The sequence below is a fragment of the Neopsephotus bourkii genome, unplaced genomic scaffold, assembly GCF_033783945.1.
Source record: "Neopsephotus bourkii isolate Nb327-2 ecotype Australia unplaced genomic scaffold, CSIRO-AGI_Nbou_v1 NB_1476, whole genome shotgun sequence".
Taxonomy (NCBI): Eukaryota; Metazoa; Chordata; class Aves; order Psittaciformes; family Psittacidae; genus Neopsephotus; species Neopsephotus bourkii.
The window spans coordinates 154,877-168,024 of NW_026901952.1; the positions used below are offsets into that span (position 1 = coordinate 154,877).

At 42.3% G+C, this 13,148-nt stretch overlaps 1 protein-coding gene across 1 annotated transcript in view; it reads right to left on the minus strand.

The window, feature by feature from the left end:
* MCC (MCC regulator of WNT signaling pathway) overlaps positions 1–13,148 on the minus strand; it is a 185,770-nt gene that overhangs the window by 149,660 nt on the left and 22,962 nt on the right. The window contains exon 3 of the mRNA XM_061369136.1: positions 8,421–8,632. Coding sequence (XP_061225120.1) covers positions 8,421–8,632 — 212 coding nt within the window. The remainder of the gene's footprint in view (positions 1–8,420; positions 8,633–13,148) is intronic.

The window sequence follows — 13,148 nt, forward strand, 5'->3', positions numbered from 1 at the left end:
AGCCCATCAATGCTGTTTCAAGCAGTTATCTAGAACCAGCTGCACTGCAGTCACACCAACTAAAAAGAATAACTTTCTCAAAACAATGGTTCTGTCTGTCATAACTTGCAGCTCAATGCTCTGAAGAAGGAAAAAATCAGCAATGCAAGCATTCACCGAATCTGATTAATAGAGAAGTATCACAGTAAGAGTATCTATTTTTGGAGAATATGACACTTCCTAAAACAAAGACAGGAAGTTCCCACCTGCTAGTGATCATGCTGAAAAACTAGTGCTAATACAAGGACATACTGCTTGGCCATGGATATGTCCAGTATGGCTTTGTACTTTATAAACTTTTGGGTTGTGTACCCATCAGAGATTATATCTGCATTTGGCACAGAGAATCCACAGTCAGAACTAAATTTGGTATGCCTTCTGTACAGAAAGCATACCCTGTCACACAGATGCATGACTAAAATGATCCATTCCCAAACTCAAGAAAGTTTTTAGCACCTCCAAATGAGGTAAATACACATGCAAATTAGGCAGGAATAGCTGAGGAAAAGCAGCCTAGTTGAGAGAATATGCATTAAGAATCTTGTAGCATTAGCTTTCTACTTTGTTCTTGATGGAGACATTGCAAAAGCAGCCCTGGTTAAGGTTAGAAGTACAGATTCGGCAGGTAGAGCAATCCGTTCCCATGTTCTCCTAACTAGAAACATTCATCTTGCATTGACAGCCCAGCACAAAATAAAGCAGGATTATGCCTGTCTGGTTTCTGGCCAGAACCACAAGATGCTGCAGGAAGCAATGCTGGCAACTCTGTAAATATGCCCTTCTCTCTCAGGCAGTAAGAAAACCACGACTGTGGCACTCACATGGATGCTTTGAGGAGGAAGTAAAACAGAGGCTTCTAAAAGCAAGTGATCATGAAGAAATCCTACCACGCTCTATTCTCAAAAACACATCTGTATTCTTCCCCTCTTGAAGTCAGCCATATCCTCATCAAATCTTTCTAAATGTTTTCAACCAAAATAGCCCTAGCAGGGAAGGTGCAATCAAAGAACTGCCAATACAGCTCGAGTACCTTTGGAATAAAAAAATCAAGAGATTAAAGGATGCTGGATCATACCAGTCCAGGGACTCAATAGCTAAAAAAACCCCATGTATCAACATACTTGGGGTCACTCACATTTAAAAAAATGTAAGATCTTCGTGTAGAGACTTTCTGAAGCCCATCAGAGTTATTTACAGCTGAAAGAACAAAAGCAGGAGATCATATTATACTGGCAAATGAAACAATTCCAACTGGTTCTACTTATCTAAACTTATCTACCTGCGATAAATACATTCATCTTAAAACAACACTAAACTAAGGGAAAAAAAAAGTTAACCTAGTCTATTTTAATCACTTGCAAAGAGAATATGAAAAGGCAAATAAACATATCCAAATCTTACTGCTTACCTTATTAAATGTAACAGTAATTCTTATGTGAAATATGCTCACCATATCAAGAGGATGTTTCACATGATCTTTCCAGAGAACAGCAATACTTCAGCTCCTAAAACAGCATGCTATTATTCCTGATAGCACCACAGGGAATGCATTAGTATCATCTGGCTGCCTGGGAAGTGAACAGATCTGAACACAATCAGCTATTTCACTACAGCTACATGAGAGATTTAAACTAGATTTGAAGGGGGATGGGGTTGTGGCTGGGCTTGCCTCAGTGGGGCAGCACTCCGGAATTGATGAAGACTGGGAGGCCTCCTGTAATCCTAGGGTGAAATCGGTGTGCTCAGCTCGCTCCCTGAAATGTCTGTACACCAATGCGCACAGCATGGGAAATAAGCAGGAGGAGCTAGAAACCTGTGTTAAATCAGGAGATTATGACCTGGTGGCAATTACAGAGACGTGGTGGGACAGCTCACATGACTGGAATATAGTCATGGAGGGCTATGTCCTTTCCAGGAAAGACAGGCCAGCCAGGCGGGGTGGTGGGGTTGCTCTTTATGTGCGAGAGCAGCTACAATGCACTGAGTTCTGTCCGGGGACAGATGTTGAGCGAGTTGAGAGTCTGTGGGTGAGAATTAAGGGGCAGGCTGGCAGGGGCGATACTGTTGTGGGGGTCTGTTACAGGCCACCGGATCAGGGTGAGGAAGTTGACGAGGCCTTCTACAGGCAGCTGAGAGCGGCCTCACAGTCACAGGCCGTGGTCGTTGTGGGGGATTTTAACTTCCCTGATGTTTGCTGGAAGGACTACTCGGCAACCCAGCCGCAGTCCAGGAGGTTCCTCCAGTGTATGGATGATAACTTCCTCATGCAAATGGTGGATGAGCCAACCAGGAGAGGTGCGCTGCTGGATCTCATCCTCACTAACAAGGAGGGTCTGGTTGAAGGAGTGAAGGTTGAGGGCTGCCTTGGTTGCAGCGACCACGAGATGGTGGAATTCAGGATCTTGTGTGGTAGGACCAGTAGAATAGCAAGTAGAATTGCAACCCTGGACTTTAGCAGGGCAAACTTTGGCCTCTTCAAGCAATTGCTAGGGGAATGCCCATGGACAAGGCTCCTTGAAGGTAAAGGGGCCCAAGATAGTTGGTTGGCATTCAAAGACTGATTTTTCTGAGCTCAAGATCAGAGCATCCTGACAAGTAGGAAGTCAAGGAAGAGGGTCAGGAGACCTGAGTGGCTAAATAGGGAATTCCTGGGTATGCTCAAGTGGAAGAGGAGAGTTTACAGGTCATAGAAGAGGGGCTGGCCACATGGGAGGAATATAAGGCTGCTGCTAGAGGATGTAGGAAAGCTCCTAGGATGACTAAGGCCTCCTTGGAATTAAATCTGGCAAGAGGGGTCAAGGACAGCAGAAAGAGTTTTTCAAATACATGGCAGATAAAACTAACACCAGAGGCAATGTAGGCCCGCTAATGAACGGGATGGGTGCCCTGGTGACAGAAGATACAGAGATGGCAGTTACTGAATGCCTTCTTTGTCTCTGTCTACTCTGCCGGAGGCAGTCCTGAAGAGCCCTGTACTGCTGAGACCTCAGATGAAGACAGGTCAACAGAGCGGTTTGCCTTAGTCGATGAAGAATGGGTTAGAGACCAGTTGAGCAATCTGGACATCCATAAATCCATGGGTCCAGATCGGATGCACCCACGGGTGCTGAGGGAACTGGCAGAGGTCATTGCTAGACCACTCTCCATCATATTTACCAAGTCTTGGGAAACGGGAGAGGTGCCTGAGGACTGGAGGAAAGCAAATGTCACTCCAGTCTTCAAAAAGGGCAAGAAGGAGGACCCGGGTAACTATAGACCCGTCAGCCTCACCTCCATTCCTGGGAAAGTGATGGAACACCTTATCCTTGGTGCCATCTTAAGGCATATCAAGGATAAGAGGGTTATGAGGGGCAGTCAACATGGCTTCACCAAGGGGAAGTCATGCTTGACCAATCTCATGGCCTTTTATGAGGAAATAACACGGTGGATGGATGATGGCAGAGCGGTGGATGTGGTCTACCTTGACTTCAGCAAAGCGTTTGACACAGTCTCCCACAGCATCCTCACAGCTAAATTGAGGAAGTGTGGTCTGGATGATCGGGTAGTGAGGTGGACTGTGAACTGGCTGAAGGAGAGAAGCCAGAAAGTTGTAGTCTATGGGGCAGAGCCTAGTTGGAGGCCTGTATCTAGTGGAGTGCCTCAAGGGTCGGTACTGGGACTAATATTATTTAATATATTCATCAATGATTTAGATGAGGGAATTGAGTGTACTATCAGCAAGTTTGCTGATGACACTAAGCTGGGAGGAGTGGCTGACACGCCAGAAGGCTGTGCTGCCATTCAGCGAGACCTGGACAGGCTGGAGAGTTGGGCGGGGAATAACTTGATGAAATATAACAAGGGATAGTGTAGAGTCCTGCATCTGGGCAGGAACAACCCCAGGTTCCAGTATAGGCTGGGGAACGACCTGTTAGAGAGCAGTGTAGGGGAGAGGGACCTGGGGGTCCTACTGGACAACAGGATGACCATGAGCCAACACTGTGCCCTTGTGGCCAAGAGGGCCAATGGCATCTTGGGGTGTATTAGAAGGGGGGTGGTTAGTAGGTCGAGAGAGGTCCTCCTTCCCCTCTACTCTGCCCTGGTGAGACCTCATCTGGAATATTGTGTCCAGTTCTGGGCCCCTCAGTTCAAGAAGGACAGGGACCTGCTGGAGAGAGTCCAGCGCAGGGCAACTAAGATGATTAAGGGAGTGGAGCATCTCCCTTATGAGGAAAGACTGAGGGAGCTGGGTCTCTATAGTTTGGAGAAGAAGAGATTGAGGGGTGACCTTATTAGTGTATATAAATATATAAAGGGGGAGTGTCACGAGGATGGAGCCAGGCTCTTCTCAGTGGCAAACAATGAAAGGACAAGGGGTAATGGGTACAAACTGGAACACAAGAGGTTCCACTTAAACTTGAGAAGAAACTTCTTCTCAGTGAGGGTGACAGAACACTGGAACAGGCTGCCCAGGGAGGTTGTGGAGTCTCCTTCTCTGGAGACATTCAAAACCCGCCTGGACACATTCCTGTGTAAACTTATCTAGGTGTTCCTGCTCTGGCAGGGGTATTGGACTAGATGATCTTTTGAGGTCCCTTCCAATCTCTAGCATACTGTGATACTGTGATGCTGTGATACTATCCACACCAGTGATCCTTGTCCAACATAGAAAATCCAGGTAAAAATAAAAAACAGCTCCCAAACTCTCATATGCACAAAGAAATCCTTTTCTATCCATGAAGAATATTAAAATTGTTTACATTCCAATGCAATACACACTGAGTTCATAAATGATTACATTTGGAACACATAAAAGGGTTCTCACCAGAGATATGTGCTGCAGTATTTAACCTACTGTGACAAATAGGTACATAATCTAGTCAGTGGTGATGGGTCACATTAAAGGTTAATATGCTAGTCTTAAATACTGGTATCAAGGTAAAGAGCTATCTAAAAATGTGAGTCTGAAAAATACTGGAAGATTTACACACTGTAATAATTGCAGAATAAATTATTCAGGTAAAACAAAAGCTGAAGCGCAACATATGTTAATAAACTAAACCAGCAAAATAATGTGAAGCAAACACATTAAAACATGCAAAGAGTATAAAGGGTTAAATTTCAAACAGCACTTTCTAAAATTTACATTCTTTCCGTGAATGAACAAAATCTTCAGAGGAGATATTAAGTTTTTGTAAAGCTTTACAGAACTGCCTGTTCATAGGATTTCACAAATGCATTACAAATTTCACTTTATCAAAACTAAGCAAAATTATAATGGCCTGACATTCATTTAGACCTTGCAAATCTCTACAGAACTTAATTGCTGACTGCAGCATAAAGATTTTCTATATTGACTGAGGAGCAGAATCTCTGATATAGAAGTACATAATCACCACAGAGATGTCTTTAGCCTGACTGCACATTTTAAAATCAAAAGACTATCAGAAAGAAAAAAAAAGAAAATAACAAGAATTGACACTCCAAAAGGGAAAAGCGCTTCAAGGAGCTGAGAGAAAAACAATCATATGACTTCTAAGCAAAAGAACTGATTTGTGTGCACCCATACAACAATTACTTTGTTAGACCTGTTAAGTTTAAAGCCTAAACATTTATCAAAAAACGTAAACAAACACTGCTTACAAGAGTGTGTTCATATGGTCCGTTTAGATGCATTTGGGAGAAGCTGCCAGGAACTGTGCATTTGAGAGAAGAATGACACCGAGAGGCCCTGCTCTGCTTTTTGTAAGTATGCTGAAGAAGATAAATCTCTCTGGTTAACTTTAGGAGAATAGAGAATTCTGGAGAGAAATGTCCACACACAGTCTGTTTCTTAATTCTTTGTCCTTTTATTATACAGCTTTACAAAAAGAAACAACTAGCAAAGGGAAGTAATACAGTTACTAAGTATCCATCTGTGTTGGTTTTGGTGGGGTTTTTTGGGTTTTGTTTGTTTGGTTTTGGTGGGGTTTTTTTGAGGTCATACTGGTTACAGTAATACTTTGGTATACTTTGTACTGTAGTACTTTGTATATGATATATTTTGTATATACACTATAAAAACTATAAATAAATTTTAAAAGTACTATAAATACTATAACTACTGTAAATACTTTGTACTGTAGTACAAAGGAATATGCCCAGCTACTTGTGTCCAACTGGAAGAGTTCTCAGGATTCAACCCACAGAAATATGCAAGCTGAGAAAATAAATGCATTCTGAGAATTAATGCAAGGGAGCAGCTCAGGTTGTCATTATGGCAAATGCAGTTAGGTGAAACAGTCTGAGAAAGAGACGCAAGTACTCGTATTAAATCACCACTCTATGAAGACACACGTAAAGAGGTTAGACTGCAGTAAGAGTGCCCTTCAGTATTAAAAACTGTGTAAAGGGAATAAATGTAAACAGTGAAAACCAAAGTAAACCATTCTCTTTGTTTTCCCCCATTCCCTTCTCTCTCCATTTCAATAAAGCCAAATGAAAAACTTACATATGACCAATGCTCAACAGGAGTCATGGAGATGGTATTGTATTTATCTACATAAAAGGGAAAGACTGCTGATTTTTCTATGGTCTGAAAGAACACAAACACTATTTAAAAGCGTAAGTATAACAGATGCTTGTTAAAACAAAGATCAGGCATCTTTCATAACATTTAAGTATAGAAGGAATTTAGAGATGGGAATAAACTTACAGAAAAATGTAAGACCCAGAGACCTTTATTTCATATAAGCCTTCAGCATTTTTATTTTTAAGATCTCTACACGTCATAGGTGTGCAACAGCTCAAGTCTTTTCAAAATGCTAATTTTTAAGCAAGTCAACCAATGCTACAGAACAGGTGTAACTGAACACCCATTGATTCACCCATTATCCTCCTTAGACCTAGACTTGCATCTTTTTAGCGGATTATTGTGAAAGCAGTTTTCAGTGTGAGGAAGTACTCCAACTGTTAATGGAGATATTAGATTAGATGGATACGATTGTTCTTTTACAAATCCACATGTTGTCTCTTGGTCACTTAAATTTGCTCACATTTCCAGAAAACTGCTGGAAAGTATAATTAAAGCTGCTGACTGACCTGTAATTTCCCAGGTCCTCCATTTTAACCTCTCTACAATATACGTGTGCCTCCTTGTTTTTCTGCTCTTTCCAGTTTCCATATGCTTCTGTCCAGTTCTGAAGATCAAAGAGTTTATGATTAATCACACTTCATCCCTTACTATCATTCTTAGGAAAAATGAGGACACAGTTCCTTTAAGGGACTGTCAACTTCCTTGAACGTTTTTCTCCCTTAGATAAGTTTTAGTATCTACATATTTTTTACTCTGAATATGGAAATATCAGCTCATATTCAGGAACTTAAATAAAACTTAGAAGGCCTTCAAAAACACTTCCAGAATATTTTTCATCATTTTCTTTTCAAGGAATGCAGCTTCAAGAATTTAAAGGAGTTAAAGAATTGATTTTCCTCTGTTGCCAGGCACCACCTCCATTAGACATTAAGTCGTAAGCTGGATGTTGGACTAGGTGGCCTCCTGAGGTTGTCTTACAGCTTGAATTATCCTGTAATACCATGAACTACAAGACTATTTCAAAGTCAAGCATGCAAATAAAGTCATTTTAAAAATTAGAAACTTTTAATTTTCAAGTTAGCATCTTTTACTTCTCCACTTAAACTCCTGTGCAGCATAAATCAGAAACATGCTACAAAATAAGTGGCCTTTTATAACACATCTGGCTTAAAATTAAACCACAGACTTGACAGCAATACAGTGGAATGCACAACAGTTACAGATTTTTTACAGGGAAGAGTAGGTATTGCCTGTAGAAATAAAAAAGCAAAGTGCTAGCACACCATGGGTTTAGAAAAATTATCAAATAATTAAGTAATGAAATAACAGATGAAGAATATTTCTGCACAACACTTCTGAGCAATGTGACACCATACTTAGAAAAAATTAATCGATAAGAGGTTTTCAGGCACGAATCTTAGAATCACAGCATCATTTAGGTTGGCAAAGGCCTTTAAGATCATTGAGTCCAACCACTACACTAGCACTGCCAAGACCACATAAAAAACATCTTCTGTTAAACTGTATAAATTAAGAACTTCAATTTGGCACCTCATAGATTCCTACCCTTTTCAATGAAACTCAGTTATACAAGCTTTGGAAATACTACACACCTACCAAATGCTAAAATCACGTGAGTTTTCTGGTAAATAAAAGGCAGCAGCAGCAGCGTACCATTGTTTCCATGAAGGCTCAAAGGCTCTAAGCCTGAACTTGATATGCTGCTTTCAGAAAACAAAAACCCACAAACCAAAACACACTGAAAAAAACACCACGAACAATAAAAATCTTCTACAAAAACTTAAAAGCAGAAGCAAAATGCACTTACAGTGTTGGCAAGTTCTAAGTAGCTTCCTCCAACAGAGCTGCTAAAATTTGAGGCCCGATTTAGAAGTCTTTGCAGAGAAGCCTGTCGGGTCTCATTGCTTCCACCATATTCCAGCACCTTTTGTAGTGTAAAATGACTCTGGAGGTCCGGACTCTGAAGGTCTCTTGCTCCTGAATCATACTCCCAGCTTTCCCTGGCTCCTGATAAGGCACCTAAAATGCAGAAATGAAAAAAAACTTGTACTACAGACTGTGCATTGGGAAAATCACAGAATAATAGAACATCTCAAATATGAAGTAATCTATAAGGATCAGAGTCCAACTCCTGGCTCCTAGCAGGACTACCTAACACCAAACCATATGGCTAAGAGCATTGTCCAGACACTCCTTGAACTCTGGCTGGCTTGGTGCTCTACCCACTTCCCCAGGGAGCCTGCTCCACTGAGTGACCACCCTCTCTGTGAAGAACCTTTCCCATGGTTCTTCTGAACTTCCCCTGACTCAGCTTCATCCCATTTCCTCATGTCCTGTCACTGGTCACCAGAGAAGATAAGCACTTTTCCCTTCACTGTCCTCTGTGAGGAAGCTGTAGACTGCCATGAGGTCACTTTCAGCCTTCTCTTCTCCAGGCTGAACAAACCAAGTGGCCTCAGCCACTCCTCCTAATTCTTGCCCATGAGGCCTTTCATCATCTTGGTCAGCCTCATCTGGACACTCTCACATACTTTGATGTCCTCCTTCTACTGAGGCACCCAACACTGTACAAGGGAGGTAAGGCGCGGTCACAGAAGTGCAGTGCAGAGTGAGACAACTATCTCCCTCGATGGGCTGGCTATGCTGTGCTTGTTGCACTCCAGGGCACAATTGGCCCTTATGGTTGCCAGGGCACACACTTAACACACGAATAACGTCTTCTTGTCTTTCCAGAAAGAAAAAAAGAAAGCAATCAGTTCCACCTCCATTGCTCCCTATCTTGTACATGCTGACAATACCAGAAAAATAAAACAAAACAAAAAACACACAGAAATACAAACAAAAAAGGAGAACCATCATTCACCTCTTTTTGCTTACTGAATATCAACAAAATAAATTAATCATTAAGCTGTACAGTTAATCACTTTTTATTTTAGCAGTGAACTTCAGACAGAAGTTCAGGTTAGTTATAAGAAAGAAGCTCTTTTCTGTGAGGGTGGTGAGGTAGTGGAACAGGTTGACAAAAGAAGTGGTAAATGCTCCATCCCTGGCAGTGTTCAGTGTCAGGTTGGACATTACCTTGGGCAACATGGTCTATTGTGAGGCTTCCCTGCCCATGGAAAGGGGTTGGAACTAGATGATCTTAAGGTCCTTTCCAACCCTAACCAATCTATGATTCTATGACAAACTGACTTAGGAAAGTTGGAGGCAGTTTTGCTGCCTTACTGTAATGAGAATATGGCAATCTCTAAACACGTAATAAGAAAATAACACAAACCAAAAAACAATTAAATTTTAAAATAACACAATTACCATAATTACAGGTATAGGTAAAAAAGATTAAGTCAACTACTTTTACAGCAAGAGCATGCACCACCATACCTAATCTCATGCTCCAAGTGCTACAACAGACCTAAGCACTACAACATACACCAAGGTACTGCTGGTATTTCACAGTGTGTATAGAGTACTAACTATGCACAACATAAGGTATCTCTGCCATCTCGTGGCTACAGTACAACATACAGCAAAAAAAGCAGCAGCCCAGAGAGCTGAAGCAGCAGAAGTACATCAGGAGCATGAGGAAGCCAGGATCAGATCAGTTCTGACATCTGCTACACTTGACAATAACATGGGAAACAACTCTTTCTGCACAAGCAGAGGCACAGAATTAAGAGAGAGTTATATCATACAGATCCTCCTCTTTTTACAGAACTAAATACGGCACATACCTCAATGGAGTATGTGCAGTGAATTTCTATTACTCAAACAACATTGTTCTGCAGGAACTTTCACATTCATTCAATTAGCAACAGTAGTTCTGATGATGACTCAAGTGGCCTTCATAGATTGCACCATCTGCTATGAGATTGGAAGCACTTACAACACTCAGGTGGCTTAAAAGTCACCTGTCAATTGTGGATGGATCCAGGAAAGATTCTTTTTTTGACCATATTCTGTATTTTTGACCCAGGTTTTCTTAGAACTTCAACTCTTGAACATGCATGCATACATACTAAATACTACATACATACATATACTGCATACATACTAAAAACACAAGGAGAGATGACTGTTTCAAAGGAAGGCATTTCCAGTATTCTACTTTGGATTTAACACTAATCTCTAAATTTCCACACTATTTTCTTCTCAGAATCCAAACTCGGATGCCAAGATGCTGTACTCATAGGTAATGTACCTTTCAAGTCTCAGCTCTATAGGGAAACTCTGGAGTGTTAAGAGAGAACACTGGAGTTATGGAGACACATACCAAAATTTCAAGGGGCTTATTTTCAAAAATGAGTCAGCCTTCAGTGGGACAGGAAACCATTCACCTATCTAAAGAAAGAGTTAAGAGTTTCTTCAGCATTACCAAAATTACTAAAGAGCAGTACTATTTCTTATCCAACCTTAAAAACAATGAGTACTAGATATAGACGATTCTTTATCATGGGAAGAAAATAGAATTTTGCTAATTACCTGTAAAGAGCTAGACTAATATATACAACATAATAGAAATAATTCTAATTTTAGCTTCTATATAAGACATATGAGACTATACTGACAAAAGCTGAAACTGATGTGGCCTATTATGTACAAGGGGGTTGTCAAAATGTACAGGGGGGTTGTCAAAATGTACAGGGGTGTTGTCAAAATGTACAGGGGGGTACTGCTTAAGTCATAGCTGGTTTAACGAGCTCAGCAGATGTCTTATCAGACAAATACCAGAACAAAACCTCCTAGTGAGGAGAATGGGGGGTTGTACAGGGAGTACTGCTTAAATCATGGCTGGCTTGACAAGCCCAGCAATTGCCTTATCAGGCAGCACTAAGATAAGGCTTCCTAACGAAGGGAATAGCCCATTAAACTAGCTAGACATGGACCAGATCCATCCAGCTCCTAAAGAGCATGCGTGAGGACCAGAGGTAAAAAGTTCAAGCCTGAGGAAGACTCGTTTACTTCATCTTGAAGACCCCTACCCACAAGAGGAAGACTACTTACTTCATCTGAAGACCCCTGCCCAAGACCACCAGGAGGCACTGCGCATGCGAGGAGTGCCTTTTAGCTCATTATAATACGAAGCGGGGATAGAATATGAATATGTATAGGCGTATTGTGCGACCTAATACCTATGTATGACTTTACAGGATAAATGTAAAAGGAAAACGGCACTGAGGCACGCATGCCTTTTGGAGGACCAATCCCCCGTGCGCCTTCAGCTGAATAAAGCATACCTACTTTACAACTTTAACCAAGTTGTGGAGTCTATTCTGCTATCAATTTGGGGAGCCAGCCAGGAGATCTCTGTTCGGCTGCAGGATCGGGGGAGGGGCGGACCTCCTAGGCGCCCCAGGCCACTTGCCTGGAGGGGCTCCACTCCTCGTCCGCTCACTGCAGGGACAGACAACAACTTGTGCCGGCTGCGGAGAAACGGTATGCTTGGAATTTAGGTCTGTAATTGTCCTAGGACTTGTAAAGGCCTGTAAGGCGTACGCGTGGCAGGGGCTGCTGGTAAGGCGCTCAGAGACGTCTGGCGCACAGCGCTGTCCCCTTGGTAGGTAGGGCTTGCAAGCAAGGGACTCATCGACCGATAGAGCGGCCGCTAGCGACCCTGGTGGTGGGTCGGGTGAGTCTAGGGATTCGTCTGCTGATGTATGGGACGAATCCAAAAGGAGCTCCGGGCTCACTGAAGGGTGCAAGTGGCATCTGGTGGTGAGTAAACTGGTGTAAGTGTGGGGGATCCCGAGTGCAAGTGGTTTGTGTTTGTGTGACTGAGACGTAGCGTAGCTACGAAGCGAGTGAGGAGTCCCGATCCGCAGTTCTGTGTCCTCCGCGAGGAGAGCGGGCGGGGACGGACAAAGTGTCTTCTGTGTTGTGTCTAAATGTTTTGTGTGTGTATATGTCTGTCGTTGCTGTTAAAGATTACAGTGCTTAAGCGGTGGGGGAGCAGTAGACAAAAAGTAAACTGTTGCTACTGGGGGGGGGGGGTGTGTTAAGAAGAGTTCCCTCTGCGCCCCAGTGGCTGTATAACAGAAGTATAGCCTCTAATGTCTATAATCCTACTCTTGAGACCTGAACTTTACACTCGGTACCAGAGGCTTGTAGCCTCACATATGGGTGCATAATAACTTTTGAATAGTGGAACCTGCCGTGGACACTAGGACAGTGTAAATTTTGATGGAACCGAAACTGTGATCTAACAACAGGGGAGTTGATCTGCAGAGCCCAAAGGTATCATTTTACTGAACCCCCTGAGAATATCATAAAATTCGTGTGTAGGTGCTCTCGTATTTTTTTAAGTGCATTTGCAGAGCACTGGGAAAGAGAAGCTGCAGAGATTTGTAAAAGATTGTTTGAAATGGGAGCCGGTCAAAACAAGGGAATTCTGAAGAAAAGCCCATTGGGTTACATTTTGGCACACTGGAAAGAACTGGGAGGGTCTTCTGGGGGCTCGGTAAACAAGAAAACATTGATAAAATATTGTAACCAATGGTGGCCTTTATATGCTTTGGAAGATCAGGAGAAATGGCCTAAA